The following is a 17,566-nucleotide window of genomic DNA, read 5'->3' as shown; positions in this document are numbered from 1 at the left end:
GCTTACGAGTAAGCATGTAAGTTAGGCATGCAGAAATAAGGGCTAAACAGGCACATGTCTGTAGACTGTTAGGCACACCATGCCCACATTTTAAATAAGTAATCTCTCTTTTTAAAGCTGTATTTTTATCCATTGATTTTTTACATCATTGTGAACAACATGCATGGATTGAAGCATGTTTAAGTAATGATTTGTAAATTTATTTTCACCCTCGGAGAAGCTGGTTAGAAGTTAGGAGTTAGTTTTTTGTTATATATTAAAAGCACAGAATATTCTTTCCTTAAATTACATTACTTGGAGAAGAGATTGTACATAACAATGATAATAATAGTAATAATAGTAGTAGCAATAGTAGTAGTAGTAATAAACCTTTCCACTGGAACAAGGATTTATCAGAATGCTTGTAATGGAACACATACATGCATTTATTTAAGTATATCAAAAGCAAGAAAATAATAATGAGCGTTTTGTAATGTACTCCTGAGATTTCATGTCTGAAACGATTTCCTAGAGAAGTGACTTGCTCTATAAAATTGAAGATATATGATTTTATTTTGCTGTGGCTCCACTAAAGTTGCTGTCCTGTACCAAAGTAAAGGTTCCAACTACAGAATTAAGAAAGAATAAAAAGTAATTTGAGAGGAAAAAAAGAAAAAGAAAAAAAAATTATGGGACAAATTATAGTTTGAAAATTACTCACTGAAACACATTTTCTAGAAGAGGGAAGGAGGAAGGGAAGGGTAAGGAAGGGGAAGAGAGGACAGGCAAGGGAAGGGAAGGGAAGGGATAGGGAAGGGAAGGGAAGGGAAGGGAAGGGAAGGGAAGGGAAGGGAAGGGAAGGGAAGGGAAGGGGATAAATAAATAAATACTTTTCTGTACACATATATGTGACATCATGAAAAAAAAGAACTCTCTAGAAGAAATGTGTGTTCTCAAAAACAGTAAAATATTATTGATTATGATTTTAGGAAAACTCTTTTATTAATGAAATTCTTAAAACCACGTAACCAAAACCACATGAACTCCCATGACTGTAAAATGCAATGACATTTTCATAATTTCAGTATGGATGGATATCTGTAAAGACCAGTGCTGGTATCAAAAAGAAACATAAAGGAAAAAAAAAAAAAACAAAAAACCCAAACAACACCCACACACACACACACACAAAACCAAAAACCAATAGCATACTACAAAACTTTATTTTTTAAGTAGGAAAAGCAAGAGAAAATGCATTAAAATAGAACCCTTACCCCAATTCCTTCTTTCTTTTAAGGCTTATTGAAGCAGAAGCAGGCTTTCCATCGCTTATCCTGGCTGCAGTATTTTTTTCTCCCACTCACAGCACTCTTCTGTAAGGCACCAAACAGCCATCAAGCAGCTCAGACACTTCCATGCAGTTAGCAGGACACCTGCATCAAAGTCCTTCACAGCACTAATGTGGAGATCGAACTGCTTCTCACCCACAGGAAAAGCCAGAGACAGATTGCTGGCTCTTGGACCCCAGCAGCCTGGAGCAGGCCCACACTGTGCCCTGGAGTTCAGGTCTGTATCTTGCCGTGGGAAGCAGGTCTGCATCCTGCCTAGGGATCAGGTCCACATTCTTTCCCAGGGAGCAGGCCCTCATCCTGCCCCAATTCCCAGCCACCACAGCCTCTGCCGAGGGTGCTGCACAGCTGGATGAGTAGGGAAAGAGAGCACTAAGAGAAAGTCTTGATGGTCCATTTAAAGTTTTGTAGTGTATTTCAGAGGCATTTGGATAATGCCTTCAGTATCATGCGTTAAATTTCAGTGAGTCTCAAATTGGTCAGTAGTTGAACTTGATCACCTGCTGTAGGGATTCTGCTCTACCAGGAAAGTGAACTGGATGATGTCCAGAAGTCCCTTCTGACCCCCATGATTCCATGATTCTCTGATCTCAGTAGCACCCTTCCAACCGAGCTATCATAAAAAAACATAAAATAAAGATGTTAAATCAGTTCCTTCATCCTACTGCAACTTTCTTCCTACCTGCCATCAAATAACGTCTGCAGTAACACATGAACAAAGGGAAGATCATTAGCAGAGGGGCCAAGAGAGCCCAAAACCCAGCATGGGCTTGAAGCCACTGACTCCAACCCTGTCAGGCAGACAGCCCTGGGATTTTAGGGCATTTCTTGCATCCTTGGGCTGAGGATACCAACAGCCAGGCTGGCAGCATGCAGGAACACCAGTACCCCCTCGCCTGCCTGATGCCCAGGATGGGTGCAGCCCTGGGGCTGCAGCTGGGAGGCAGTGCCCAGGTAGGCAGCAGTTAGCAACCTCTTCCCACTGGCACTGTCCTGAACATACAGTCTCCTGAGCCTTTGCAGTGATGTGCTCCAGAAATGTCTCCATCCTACTGGGGGTATATTAACATCCCATCATTTAGCACCTTGTCCTTGGTGCTATAAGTTGCTCTAATCAGCCACTTGTCCCACACAACAAAAAGAAGCAACTGTAATTCAACAAAATGGGTGTTGTGGTGCAACAAAGTAAGATTGCTTCTTCTTGCTTAAGTATATCAGAAGACAGAAGCTTCCCAAAGCTGAATACAAGGGAAAGTTTTGTGTGTACAACAAACTTAACCCCAAATGGCAGCTCGTCTGAGATCCTTTTGTGGTTTGGGGTTGTTTAGAGGGTACAAGGTGGAGGGAACACGTCTCTGCTTGTCCTCATCCTCCTCAATTAGATGAGGGCAATTTAGGTACCAGGAAGATTCATTCTTAGAATAAACTTCCACAAAAGTGACCGTGCTTTCCTCAATTGCACCATCTGTGACAACTACAGAATTCACCTTTTGTTCTAAAATGAAATCTATTTTTTCTTTTAATTTTTTCAACTCACTTTCTTCAGTCATAAAATAATTCACTAATGGTTGTGCGGGTCTGCAAGCAGCCTGAAGTCAAATCTGAAGTCATCAGCAAAAGATCTCAAACCAACAAACAACAGCTGTAGCGAGACAGCAAGGTTCCCAGAAATACGCCTATTTATTTTTCTGATGATTGTATCTTAACAAGAAATCGTGTGCTTTGCAATCGTGGAGCTACTCAGGAATACTGGCATCCTTGTGGATATTCGTGTGTAAAATAGCTGATCTTCCAAGAAGCAGATTTTACCAAGTAAGGAGGCAATTAGATCATTAAATTAAATGCATAGAGAAACTGCTGCACAGTTCTGCTCAGTACACAGAGTGTGTTCATCCACGCACAGACAAAATTACCAACTCCTTTCAGTTCTCAGCTATGCAATTTCAAATATTTTATTTTATGGTTTTAAAAATTATTCCTAAACACTGAATAAAGAAAAAACCTGCTTACAACAGTGCTATTGCCCTGCATAAGGCTGCTTCTTTCCAGAAGTCGCTTACTTGTAATGTTACTCAGTCGAAATATTTACGGAGCAAAGGCAGCAAATCTATATCAAAACAGACAGCTCCATGAATGGCTCTGTTAAAAAGACGTGTTAAATGTCCCACCTGAGAAACCCAACAGGAGGCTTTCAGTGTGACTGCCCTTCCCAAGCCTCAGCCTCAGCCACAGCTACAGCTCTGTTGCGTCGCACAGGGGCTGCTCACTACTACAGCCTGGCACCGTGCAGAACGGGCAGGCTGGTGTCAGTCATACAGACTGCGTTTCAGGGCAAGGAAACTTTCATAGCAGTCCTTCAAGAATCTTTGCATGAGTTCTTGATCAAAACTGGATATTAAGATGATATTCATATAATCAATATCAAATGCTTTACTTAAATCGCAAATGGAAGGTGTCTGTTCATTCTTAAAAAGAAAAGGCAACCATGGAATGTACACTTCTGAAGGGCTCTATTCAATACTTTTGAGGACAATCTGTTTTGAGAAAAACATCCCTAATAGAGGTGTTTTGAAAACAAAAAGGTATGCAATGATTCAGAACATTGTTTTAAAAGGCATAAAAGTTACAGTCCAATGTTAAATATTGAAGCGCTCCCCGCAGATGAATACATCAAATATCATTTTCATCATTAGTGTGTGCCCCAGTCTGGGGTTAGGTCACAGAACAGGGATTCATTTGGAACTAAAGATGTGATTAGGACCAAAAAACAAATTGCGTCGCTCAAAATTTGTCATTTTGACTGAGGGAAAAGTTCCATATCCAATCAGCGACTCTCAATCTCTTTACAGAAGAGCGAGGATCCTGGCCAGTAGCACAGAACTGAACCGATTCCACACACCTGCACCAACTCTCAGAGCCACAATCCCTTTAAGATGCAGCACTGCCACACTGACTTCTTCCATGAATCACAACCAGGTTCTTTGAAAATTGACCTGGGAACAACCATCAGAACTGCTGACGTTTCAGACAGCCAGAAAAACAACGTAACCAAACCAACCATGAGTTCAACCTAAGCTAAGGAGGTCCTGCCATGTATTTTCTAACCTGACAATTTAATATCATCTGCACAAAAGACTTCATTTTGTGAGCCACAGGAAAGCAGGACCACATGCCTGGAAGGAAAGCAGATCTTGTGTTCTTGTGTGATTTGGGCTTTGTACTCCACAGTATGTTTTAAATGTGCACAGAGGGATATTTTCATAAAGCATTTAGTAGAAGAGGGAAAACAACAAATAATAATAATAATAATAATAAGAAGAAGAAGAAGAAGAAGAAGAAGTTAGAACTGAAGAAACATTGAAGAATTCAATCAGGTATTTATTAGGGTAACAAAACCCTTTTTCAAATGCAAAATCTGAAGCCACCGGCCAAATACAGCCTGCCACATACGAAGGGAACAAGCAATGACAGGACCTGGCAGTCCGTCTGGAGCTCTGTTGGTACTGATCACTGCACCCAAACAGTGTGTTAGAGATGAGCCACTGTTACTAAAGTCAAAGCTGAACAGGAGGAAAAACATCCTCATTCTTGGTTCTTATTATAATACAAGGAGGATTAAAATGGTTTCCAAAGAAATCCCAGTGGTAAATGTACACCCAACTCAAACAGAGACAAGTCCCCTGCTAGCAGAGTGCCAAGAACCTCAGAGGCACCGGTGTTTGAACAAATCATAGAATCATAGAACTACTCAGGTTGGAAAAGACCTCAAAGATCATCAAGTCCAACCACAGAAAGTGGCACAATTCCAGAGAGACTGGGTGGAAACCATCCTGAGCAGTGCACGCCTTAGCCAAGTCCTCCTGATTGTTCCTTATGGTCACACCCTGGTAGCACCTGCCTTGCTCAGGTAAGCAGTCGTGTGAGAAGGGAGAGGGCTTTGGGAGTTGGAAAATGTATGTGGGGTGGGAGGAGGTGGGAAGAGCACGCGACAAAGACGTTTCACGTCCTATTTTATTCCAAGCCTTTCCACTTGCAGTGAAGCATCACTTTCTGCATTCTGAATGTACCTAGCACAAAGCCAAGCTACGACCGCGCCTGTCAGAACTCGAACTGTTTCTCCGCTGCACTTTCCTCTGTCATTCAGCGCTTCCACTCAACCCTTCCGGATTTCTCACGTCGTGTCGAACAACGGCAGCCCTGGTGAAGCCATCGCTGCTTCACTCCTCTGCTCCGACAGCAGCCGCCCGGCTAACCCGGACCTGGGCCGGAGCCCACCGGGGCAGTCCCGCCCCCCCCCCACGCCCCCCGGCCCCACCAGTGGACAGCGCTCTGCAGCCCCACGACGCAGCAGCTACTCCACGACATCGCTGTTTGCTTTCGGTTTGTTTGGGGTTTGTTTCTTTTTTCTTTTTTTTTCTTTTTTTTTTTTTTTTTTTTTTTTTTCACCCTCTCCAGGATTTCCTCCCCTCGAATGAGCGGCTTTTTCCACGCGCACTGCCAAGGTCCATCCTTCCGTCCCTGGCCTCACACCCGGAGCTGGGCGTGTAACCGGGGCCCTATGTAATCCCCACTCCAGGGAACCCCGACGGCCGCTGTCCGCCCGCTCCCATCGCGTCTCTCCGTTCTGCTCCCTGTCCCGTGGCGGAGCGGGGATGCCTCCTCCCCTGGCGACCCGCCAGCCGCCCATCTCGCCGCTCTGAACCCGCGGAGCCCGGCGGCGCTGCGGGGAACGCGGCGACGGCCGCGGAGCAGAAAGCGAAAGTACCTGGTGGCCGGCGGAAGCCCCATGGGCACGGCGGCGCCCAACCCCGGCAGGCGGGCGTCGGGGGCCCGCTGAGCCCGCCCGGCCGCCGCTCCGCTCTCCCCAGTTCCGCGGGTTCCGCGCACCATGGGCGAGAAGGAGCCGCCACCATGACCGCCGGGCCGCCGTCGCTCCCTGCCACCCCCCCCCGCGGACCATGTCCTATGGTAAGGAGCGCGCCGCACCGACCGCACCACCTGCTCCTGGCCGGGCACCGCCGCTCCGCTCTGCCGTCCTCGCCGCTTCTCCTCCTGCGGTGCCGCCCGATGCCCTTTTATCCCCTCGGTGGCGGGCGGGGGAATTCCCTCTTTTGCTTTTTCTTTCTTTTCTATTTTCCCCTTAGCCCGAAAATAAAAGCTCCCGCTTCCCCGTGCGGCCGCTGCCGGGAAGCGGCGGGGCGGGCGGCTGGAGGGCAGAGCCGCACGGAGCGGAGCCGGCACCTGCGGTCCGCCCCCGAGCTGTGCCGCTAGGACCGGGGTAGAAGGGCAGAGCGGCAGAGCGGAGCCGGGGGTCCCCAAGGGAGAAGGGAGGGAGCTGCGGACGCGCCTGGTGGGACGCTGCCCTGCTGCGTGCGCTAAGGGGGTTTTGGGAGGAAAGAAAACGAGAGGGGCTTTTTGTCATTTCGAAATACTGGAATGCTGGCTTTTCTTGGCTTGCCTAGGAGAATTTCTTGGGGTTTTCCGGCTAAAACTAAGGAGCTTTTGGGAAGTTTAATGAAAGGATGGCTATTCCCAGCAGTACAAGCTTCCCTTCTTCTGAAGTACTGTAATCGTAGAGTTACTGCCATTTCTGCTCCGTGGGAAGTCACCTAACAGTCCAAAACCCCTGGGATGTTTTAAGACACTTGTCCAGCACGTTCCAGAGGACTCGTGTAGGAATGGCTAAGCTGCTTGCACTGGGGTCCTGCTGTGTGCTCGGGGACCTTGCAGATGTGCAGCATCCCTTTCAGCATTACCTGCTGTGATTCCAGTACCCTTTCAATATCTAAAGAGGGGCTATAAGGGAACAGACTCTTTAGCGAGGTCTGTGGTGATAAGACAAGGAAAAATGGTTTCAAACAAGAAGAGGGGAGATTTAGGTTGGATATAAGGAAGAAGCTTTTTTTACCATGAGGGCTGTGAGGCACTAGAACAGTTTACCCAGAGGGGTGGTGGATGCCCTATCCTTGGTGATGTTCAGTGTTAGGATGGATGGGGCTCCATGCATCCTGTTCAAGCTGTAGATGTCCCTGTCTATTTTAGGGGAGTTGGACCAGATGACTTTTAAAGGTCCCTTTCAATTCTATGGTTCTGTGCATCTCATTTAATTAATCTGTCCAATATGGAAAAAGTAAAGACAAAGGAATGAAGTGACTTTGCAGTTTTCACCCATTATCTCTACTTGCTGCTGGACAAACCAAGTTTTAGAAGGAATGGAATCAGTTACATTGTGTTTATTATTAATAATCATAATTATTATTATTCATAAGATTTTTTTGTGCCCTTTGAAATGTATTTTTTAAGTAACATATCCAAGTTCTTTGCATCCTGCTATTTGTAAGTATTACAGGTCCTTTTTTTTGGTGCTGGAATGAAGAGGTGCAGTGATGTACTGCAACAGCATTGTCCTGTAATTGTTTTTTAGCATGTTTTTGCAGCCATCTTTTTAATATCACAGTCCTAGAAATCCCAGTCATAAACAATGATAGTTCTCTTAGATTGGTTAGCATAGGTATATACAAAGGTGGAGCCCAGTGGAAGTCAGATGTCCTCCTGGAGATCATATCTGCCTTGCACAGTCACTGGTTTTTATGTTTCCTGCTTGTTGAATCCATTACAATCAAAGCTCTTTAGGCTAGATCTTTCTTAGATACTCGTAGAACGCTGCTGACAATTATGAAAAGGTTAAATAATTTGGTTTTCTCAGATTTCCACTAGAGAAAAAATGGAATTCATTATGTACAGCTGAAAATCTTTCTGTTTTGTTTCTAGGGCAGAGATGATATAATACATGAGAAGATATCACAGAGGTGATATAATACATGAGAAGAAAATGCTTTGGTAGGCAGGAAAACTGAGACACATTTTGGTTTGAAGCAGCACTGTGTTGTTGGGATGGGATAAACTGTGAGGGAGTTTATTTCTTTGAACAGTAGGCAAGCATGGCATGACTGCTGGAGCACTGGCACAGTGCCCGGAGAAGATGTGAATGCTCCATCCCTGGAGGGCTCAAGGCCATGTTGGATGGGGCCCTGGGCAGCCTGAGCTGGCAGGTGACAATCCTGTCCATAGCACAGGGTTGGAACTGAATAATCTTAAATGTACCTTCCAACCTAAACCATCCCATGATTCTATGATTCTATGATTCTATGACTCTGGTTCTTGCATAATAGAAGTTAGGTGGCTCTGTAAGGATTATGATCTAATCTCAGTACTTTCTCCTTTGATGAGATGCAACCAGAATATGTATTTTAAAAATTTATTCAGTATTTTACTTTCATCTCTAGTGTTCTGCAGTTATTTGGTGTTTCTCTCTGGAATTCATTGGCAGTGCCCAAGTCTGCAGATGCTCAAGTCTTTGAGTGTTGCACTTGGTACTGCACAGTGTTCCCATCCTTGCCAGAGAGGAAGAAAGCAGAGAAGCAGTCAGGTCAGGTCATCCCTTCTGCATTTCCTGACTGCTGCTCTGTCTGCCAGTTGTTCAGTGTTTGTTGTTTTTACCAAGTAGCAGAGATGGATACAGGCAGCTCATATTACTGCAGGAGTATGTTGTGATCATTGATAATCCCCCAACCCAAATTTCTAGCTCTATTTTTATTTATTTATTTATTCTTTCTTTCTTTACAACCTCCGTTGTAAGTATTACCCAATTCAGTCTAGCTGTAGGCAATGCCCCGCTATTAGCTCCATAGTCCCATGTTATCCTGTATGCGGTTTTTCTCATCCCCAGCATCAGGCTGCAGCCTCCAGATGCCCTGTCAGCCCTTTTGGCTGGACCAGGTGTTTTGGTCCTTTCTCTCATTGCCCATTCTTGCAGAGCTCCCGTTTCCTGGATATCAAGAAGGCCAGAAGCCCAATGGTGTGCTGAGAGGAGAAACTGAGGAGCAGTGAGACTTACTCCAAATGACTGCAAAAATCTTGCAGAGAAGGACACACTGCTACCTTATCTCACACTGTGGCCACTAGTGTGGATTTCTATCTGGGCATCCTGAAATGTGCTTAAACACATAATGACATGTTGGGTGCTTGTAGAATTCAGCATATGAAAAATCAGTAGTTAAGGTGGGGTTCATCTGCAGAGTAGGAAACTTGGACATGTACACCTATTTGACCAGGACACTTCCCTGCCTACATATGTGCTAGATGGTTATGGTCCATGTTTCCATGTTGTGGTCAGTGGTGAGACCTTATCAGAGCTTTCAGTGAAGACTGGAGAGGATTTCAACCCAAGCAGATATGACGTGATTGGCCAGCCTCATAGCTGGAGGATCTCAAACCACATTGGCTAAATCACTTCGTTGGAAGGGAGTTTAGACATCCAGGCAGTGTTCTAATCTGGAGCAGAATCTTTCCTTCAAGGTACAAGCCATTTGCTTGTATAAATATCCCCTTTAAACTATTTTAAGAGATTATGGAATTTATTTGTAAATTCATCATTTAATTAACTACCTTTATTGTAATCCAGCCTTTTTTAGATCTATCTTTCGGGTTCTGCCACTACTCCTTGTTCTGTCGCCAGTGAATTCATCTAGCTGTACCATGGGAAATAAAACAACTGAGATCCGTGTCAAGTATGAAAACATACTCAGCCATGACATCGAAGAGCTGGTAGGTAATGGCTTTCCCAGAATGATCACTATTATAATAAGAAAACCAGGTCTCATATTAACAAATGGATAACTGTCTGTTGTATTGGTATGGTGGCTTTGTTCGATACATGAGTTTGTACCTGCATGCCAAGTGCCTGGTAGACACACATACCATCTGGACCTAGGTAGTATCACATATTTAAAACATATACTATTATGAAGCAATTTCATGAGTACATTTGTTTATATCTTCTGGTCAAGAGAAGAAAGCATTCTACAGCTTTCAAGTTGCTCTATGAATTCTAGGCTTCTTGACTTTCGTCTTTGTGTTGTCCACTGAAGACAAATAACAGAGGCATAGAATTCAAGTAATTGATTTTCAGACTGATTTCCTTGTTCTGTTCCATCCAGTGAGCCCATTCAGCTGTTTTACAGCTGAAACTCTTCTATTAAACCTTCAGATTTATTTGGATATCTCTGAATACTGAAACATTTCTTATGGAGAGTGATTGAAATCTTTCACTCTCCAACTAAGACTTTTTCCTCCATTAACCAACCAACAGATGGTATAATCATTTTAATAGTCCTAGGTATTACTCATATCACTCTCATCATAATCATCTAGAAGTGCAATGGCACCTTCTTTAACACTATCCAACAAATGTTTCCATACAAAAGATTTAATGTACACATATAACAATAAAAGTTAGCTTGTATTTTACCGCTAATATATCTTATTTAACCAACAAAGAATCAAGTTTTCTAGATAGCAGCAGTGAAAACTTTATATTTCTCAGTTGCAATAGCAGCCTCTCCTCCATCATCGCTTTATAAGAGATATTTATTACGAATACACTGGCAAACAAAGTATTGTAACAGTTTACTGATCCATGTCCTATACCCACCTTGTGACTCTTCATTGAGAATTATTAACAGATTCATCTGTCAAGAACATTTGCACGGAAGAAAGCACTTTCTACTGTCGGATTTTGTTTTTACTCAGAGAGTGGTGAGGCACTGGCTGCCCTGGGAAGCTGTAGTGCCCCATCCCTGAAGGCATCCAAGGCCAGGTTAGATGGGGCCCTGGACAGCCTGAGCTGGTGGGTGGCAACCCTGCCCACAGCAGGGGATTGGAACTAGATGATCTTACAGGTCCCTTCCAACCCAAGCCATTCCATAATTCTGTGGTTATCAGAGGCATTTCTATGAAAATCTGTCAGATCGTCACCAAAGGAAAAATTACCATTCTGTTACAGTCTTAAATTGAATGAAATGCAATTACCAATTGCATGAAATGCAGGTGATATATGTTGCTTTTCTGAAGGTTAAATAAGGATTGTCTTTCTATTTGTGCCAGCTATTGTATTTTTTCACACTTACCATCCACTACCATGTTTATTTTCCTGAGCGTTACATCGCTGGTTCCAAGCCTTTATCTACCAAGGCACATGGAGAGAGAAAGGCACTGCTTTTCTCTGTTCTTCATAGATAAATCACATTATCCTCAAGATGGCAAAAAAAAAAAAAAAAAAAAAAAAAAAAAAAAAGAGGGAAAAAAAATATAACCATATTAGAGCAGACAAGCAGCTCCTTTAGTTTGTCATTTTATTTCTAACAAAGATGGATGTTTCCTGGATAACAAAAATGAAACCACTCATTGAGCAGTTGTAGAGCAGCTGGCCTGTAGGAGTACAACAGGAAGAACGGCATCTGGGAGCCAGACCTTGCTGCCTTCCAGTGGGGGAGAGCCCTGGATGCATCCCAGCTCTGCAGGACTGCAGGGTTCAGGGGAGCCGGAAGGCAGCAAGGGCTAGGGGCAATGGTACATTGCCCACACCAGTTCTTCCAGGCTCATTATTGCCATCTTTTTACGTTTTTGGGAGATTTGTGAGAATTGAAACTGTTTTGTGTGTAAATAATAATAATAATAAAAAAATCTTCAAGTGTTAATAACTGTGAAAGGTGGTGGGAATGTATTGAACTCTGAAGTTCTGACTTCCCAAAGAAGGAATTCAGTAACAACTGCAGTGAAGTTGTTTCATTCTCCCGCTTATACTTTTTATTATTCAAGAGAGATTTCTTTATCCTCTGTAAAATCAGCGTATAGCCTTCTTACTACAGAGTCATAGCAAATCCTAAGGATATTGCTTTTTGGGTAATAGCGGCTGTTCGCTAGAAACTGTCCTGCATCTGCATAGCCAAAGTCAGTAACTTTCAGTCCTTCAAGCTGACATTCAGAAGTAGTCATGGAGATGACTGGTGGGCTCCATACTAGATGTGGTTGAGCATCTGAAATACAAAAAAAAATCTACAGAAAAACCCTAAGAACGAGGCTGACTGCTGTGTTCCTATGCACACTCCAGTGAACAGAGCTAATGTAAGTTTGACATGAGCTGTCTTCTTTTTTAAAGCTTTTCTGGTTGCATTTAGTTATCTGGATACAGGTTTAAGAAGAAACAAGATTTTTGTTGAGATAGATTCAGTTGTCATTTGGATGACAACTATGGAAACAAAAGAGAGGAAAAAGAAACATTGATGGAAGATTGTTGTCACACGTTGGGAGCAGGTGGTCTGGCTTTGGATACACTGAGATACATTTACTTTTAATCCACATGCCAAGTGAATACTAGATGCTTGGGGTTTGTATTTATTGAGATAAACATGGACAAATGTGTTTGACATATGCATTATTTCAAAAGTTAAAAGACCAGGGATTCAATAGAATATGAATATGTATTTAAGAATGTATATATGAGGATTCAAGAGAAGTAGACTTGTGTCCAGTTCTGGTCCCTGCATTACAAGAGAGGTATGGAAGTCCTGGAGAAAGTCCAGTGAGGGGTGATGGACAAAGGACCAGAGCCCTCTCTTTTGAGGTCCTGTTCAGACTGGAGGAGGCTCAAGGGGATTTCATCAATGTCTACAAATACTTGAAGGGAGGGTGCAATGAGGATGAGCCAGGCTGTTTTCAGGGGTGCACAGGAGCAACGGGTACAAACTGGAACACAGATGGTTCCTCTGAAGGTAGAAGTGCAATACGTAATAAATTTAGCACTTCTTTACTGAGCATCCTCCTTGGAGATTTCAGAAACCATCTGGCCGTGGTCCTGAGCACCCTACTCTGGGTGCCCCTGCTGAAGCAGAGATCAGGTCAGAGGGCTCTGAAGGTCTCTTCTGACCTCAGCCATGCTGTGATTCTGTGCGATTCTGTGAACACCATTGCAAATGATAGCTGGATTGAGGCTCTCTTTGCCTGCTTTCCAAGTAAAAGCTCAGAATTGTACACTGACCCTGCTATGCCTGAGGAGATCCTACAGAACAAACTAGAGTTGAGGTCACCAGCTGTTAGTGGGAAACTTGACTCACTTGATTAAAAGTACTTTCATGGTTCAATATATATATTACATTTTACAGGTAAATATGTCTGCAGAGTATCGTGACAGATGCTGCAGGAATAAAAGACACGTGTTCTTCTGCAATGATACTCAGGTAAAATTTAACTTCTCAGAATTTTCTTCTCAGAATATAAACCGCAGTAAGTTTGATGTATAATTCACTACCTAAAGAACATATCTTGATAGTAATCTGGTCTTCTAATAGGCAAATCGTGGTGTTCCTTCTTGGAATGCGGAACAATATAATCTGTCCAGCAAATAGGTATTATTTTCAATTGAAATATTAAGCAATACCATATCTGACATCTTTTCCTACTGCATGAGTTGCTTTATAATTTTAATACAAACAAGTACAGAAAACTGGTTATATTTTGTAAACTAAAAGTAAACAGAAAAAATCCCAGTTTCTTGTTTTCATTTTCCTACAGAAGTCAAATTAGCAAAGCTTTTCACTTCAGATCACAAAGCTTTAAAGTAATAGTTTGGGCAGATCTTAAATGCAGAAAGCAAAATCATTATCTGTAGCTGCAGATTTTATCCTGACTTGATAAAAGCACTGACTCCAGAAACCAAAATGTTTTTTTTTTCTTGCTCTCTTTACAGGAAATAGGATCACTACAGAGTATGGCATGTAATATGCTCAGATTCTTTAATAAGCAAAAAATCAACAAAGAATTTAGAAGGAAAGCAGCGTTAGTCTCATGTGGGACATTACAGGTTCTACAGTGCAAATGTGAAAGACATAAAAAAGAAAAGGTAAGTGGTAGTGGTGATCTTCAGCTTATTGGAAATATATGGCTTACTCCTCAGAGCTCTTTAATGCAAACTATCATATCTACCTCTCAAAGGTACATCTATCACATACATGTTATATATGCATGATGGATTTTGCTCAATATAGCACATCTTGTAAGGAAACAGGAAGCCCAGTGCAAAGACTAGTTAACTCAGGGACCTGGAAGTCTGTAGTCAGGATAGGTTCCCTTATTCAAGTAATAAAACGATTCAAATAATCCAGTACAATATAAAGGTCACGCTTACGCAAGAAACACTTTCGTGTATGTAAAAACACAGTTGTAGTTAACATAGAGGTTTTCTCTGTGATAGTCTATAAATGTCTATGATATATTGTAGAAGTTTATATTCAATGAAGATAAAGCCAGTATCTGTTCAGTGGTTTCCAGTGTCAGAACAGGAGGCACAGGCTGGAACACAAGAGACACTCTCCAAACATGAGGAAGCACTTCTGTACTGCACAGGTGATGGAGCACTGGTTGCCCAGAAGCTGTGGAGTCTCCTCCTTGCAAATCTTTAGAAGCTACCTGTACATGGTCCTAAACCCACTGCTCTGAGTGTCTCTGCTGGAGCAGGGGCTGGGCCAGGTGGACCGAGAGGTCTCTGCCAACCTCATCTGTCCTGTGGTTCTGTTAAGTCACAGTCATTGAATGTAGACAAGAGTGGTCTCAGTGTCTTTGTGTGAGATCCTAGACATCAGGCCATAGCACCAGCCCCAAGGAACAGGACTGTTTGCTTCTATCTTCACAGTGTAGCTTTGGAAGTTTGGCTCAAAGTTTAATTGGTTTTGTTCTTCCAGTCCTTCACACAATTGAGAGTAATCTTCAAACCAGACAGAGGGTGTGGATGCTGTCAGTTACACATGCTAGTTTCTGCTGTCCTTACTTGCAGAGCATTATTGCTGCATGCTCCCAGATGAGCAGGAAAGAGCAGCAGTAGGGCTGTGCCAACAGGAGAACAGGCTATGTTCACCACAGCACGTATTTTGAGGAGCCCAAAACTGGCTAAATTACCATGTAGAGACATCCTGCAATATTTATTGAGATGCAGTGGATTTTGTTTCAAAAATACATGCATAAAAAGAATGAGAACTTTTTAATTAACAACGTGTTATTTTTCAGGTTTGCACGCAGGTAAATGTGCCTAATAATGAAGATACAGAAACGGTTGAACAACAGAAAAAGAAATGCAACCAAGAATTTTGCGAACTGAAAGAAAATATATCTAGCCTTCGATCCTGCTGGAATAAATTTGAAAAAATAATTTCAAGGTGATTACAAGTGAATCTTTTTCTTTCAAAGTGGCATTACTTGGTACCTTGGCATTTTATATGCATTCTTCAAGTTACTCTGTTTGCTTATACGAACACCTTCCGCTGGTTTTGGATGGAAAGCTACTGTACTTTGTTCCTAGAGATGGAATAAACAGAAACGGCTAAACCAAGCCACTGAAGCCCAAGAAGGGGAAATAAGAACCGGTGTTTGAAACAAGGAACTCCAGAGAAGGCTGCATGCCACCTTCAGGTTCTTGAAAGTACTCTTCATTTCTTGATCTTTTGAGTGACTGCACGATACCTTCATATGACAGAGATCTTCTTAAATGTCTGCTGCAATGTATAAAACAAAGTAGAAGCTGCAGGCGCCCAAACCAGCCAGCTTCTATCAGAATGAACAATTTACCAAACAAGCAGCAGCTCTTGAGACTGCTCTGCTGTTGTCATGATGTTTTTAGTGTGAGTATCCATGGGTTTTCAAACAGATTTAAGTTTGAAAAGTAGGAAAAGTGGACTTTTTCAAAAGCCTTTGAAGGGTGCTGATTTTTGACAGCGAGTGAGGCATATGGAAAATGAGGAAACAGGATGCCCAAATGTAGGCCTGCTCAGCTGACTGCAAATAGCAATAGCCTTATGCGTTTGGTTATCCTAGAAGTAGTTGACAGAGGACCTAGAATTTCTTACCTTTGGACCGTGATTTCTTATATGCAATTATTTTATATAATGTGTTTAACATGTTAGATGAACATGACTTAAAATGTGTGAATGTTTTCAGAGAATAATATATTGGCATTTAACTAATGAAGTGTTCATATTTAATTTTGGATAAACAGAAGTATTTTTATAGTTGTTTTTAACTCTTTTGCATTTTCTTACTTTGTTATAATTCCTTTGGTAATAAAATATTTGCCTTCTATGGAATTGGGCTGTTAGCTTTTTGGCTGTTACTCCTTTTTTTTTCACCCTTTTTCCCCACTATTAGTCATTGAAAGAATAGTTGCTTTTGTAACCTCTAGCTGCTTGGGAATTCCCATTATAAGAAGTCAATTTTTTAATTGCTTATAACTTGGCAAATTTAAGTAGACACTGCCAGGTCAAGTATCCACCATAGGCTAAATATTTTGGGACATCTTCAAATAAGTTTGTTGTTTCCTGAATCAGATGGAAAATTTTCAGTGGAACTGAGCTATGTGTTGGGTAAAGAACTGGCTGGATGACCCAGAGAGTGGCAGTGAATGGACTTAATTCCAGCTGGCAATTGGTCATGAGTGGTGCTCCCTAGGGATTGGTATTGGGGCCTTTCCAGTGTCTTTTTGGATGACCTGGATGATGGGATTAAGTGCACCCTTGGTAAGTTTGAAGATGAAACCAAGTTAGGAGGAAAAATCTAACTACCTGGGGGCAGGAAGGCCCTACAGAAAGATCTGGGCTGGTTGGATAGCTGGACTAAGGTCAATAGGATGAAGCTCAACAAGAACAAGTACCAGGTCCTGGCTTTGGCAACGACCCCAGGCAATGATACAGGTTTGGGACAGAGTGATTAGAAGACTGTGTGGAAGCAATGGATCTGAGGTGCTGGTCATCACTCAGCTGAATGTGAACCACCAGTGTGCCCAGGTAGCAAAGAAGACTAACAGCATCCTGCCTTGTATCAGAAATAGCATTGCCAGATGAAGCAAGGATGTGATCTGTACTCTGTAATCTGACCTGGTGATGCTGCATCTTGAGTAGTGTGTTCAGTTTTGGGCTTCTCACTACAAGAAGGATATTAAGACCCTAGAGCGCATTCAGAGAAGGGTAATGAAGCTGGTGTGGCGTCTGAAGCATAAGTCCTATGATGAGCAGCTGAAGGAACTGGGATCATTTATTCTGCAGAAGGGGAAGCTCAGGTGAGACCTTCTCACTCTCCATGGCTCTTCTCCTAGGTAACAAGCCATAGGACAAGAGGGAATGGCTTCAAGTTGTGCCAGGGGAGATTCAGGTTGTATGTTGTGAAAATGTTTTCCTTTGAAAGAGTTGGTTAGACTCTGTATAAGGTAGCCCAGGCAAGTGGTGGAGTCAGTGTTCCTGAGCTGTTCAGATAAAACTTAGGTATTGGACTAAGGAACATGCTTTAGCAGGGAAATACTGGTAGTAGGTGGGCAATTGGACTGGATGATCTTATAGGTCTTTTTCAACCTCAATGAT

The 17,566-nt window shown here is 42.7% G+C and overlaps 1 protein-coding gene and 1 long non-coding RNA gene across 6 annotated transcripts in view; one reads left to right on the top strand and one right to left on the bottom strand.

Moving 5' to 3' along the window:
- LOC107310327 overlaps positions 1–6,505 on the bottom strand; it is a 94,476-nt gene extending 87,971 nt beyond the window's left edge. For 2 of the 4 annotated variants that reach the window (XR_004306264.1, XR_001553559.2), the window contains exons 1-2: positions 6,327–6,499; positions 1,254–1,941 (exon numbers count right to left, since the gene is read on the bottom strand). This is a non-coding gene — a long non-coding RNA (uncharacterized LOC107310327). Of the gene's footprint in view, positions 1–1,253; positions 1,942–6,326 lie in introns of all 4 variants that reach the window. The other 2 variants (XR_001553558.2, XR_001553560.2) reach the window with 2 other exon arrangements.
- On the top strand, positions 6,214–16,446 carry LOC116652977. 2 transcript variants are annotated; one of them, XM_032442774.1, is made up of 5 exons: positions 6,214–6,296; positions 9,793–9,935; positions 13,331–13,405; positions 13,915–14,067; positions 15,228–16,446. In XM_032442774.1, the coding sequence occupies exons 1-5, from the start codon at positions 6,287–6,289 to the stop codon at positions 15,378–15,380; spliced, it is 534 nt and encodes a 177-aa protein (XP_032298665.1). In that variant the 5' UTR covers positions 6,214–6,286; the 3' UTR covers positions 15,381–16,446. The 2 variants fall into 2 exon arrangements, with proteins under 2 accessions (XP_032298665.1, XP_032298666.1); XM_032442775.1 differs by lacking the exon at positions 6,214–6,296 and adding an exon at positions 6,646–9,686 and having other exon boundaries at positions 15,228–16,444.
- Positions 16,447–17,566: the final 1,120 nt, after the last annotated feature.

The sequence above is a fragment of the Coturnix japonica genome, chromosome 2 (assembly GCF_001577835.2).
Source record: "Coturnix japonica isolate 7356 chromosome 2, Coturnix japonica 2.1, whole genome shotgun sequence".
Taxonomy (NCBI): domain Eukaryota; kingdom Metazoa; phylum Chordata; class Aves; order Galliformes; family Phasianidae; genus Coturnix; species Coturnix japonica.
The sequence above is the reverse complement of the archived record's forward strand: the minus strand, read 5'-3'. Positions and strand labels throughout refer to the sequence as shown.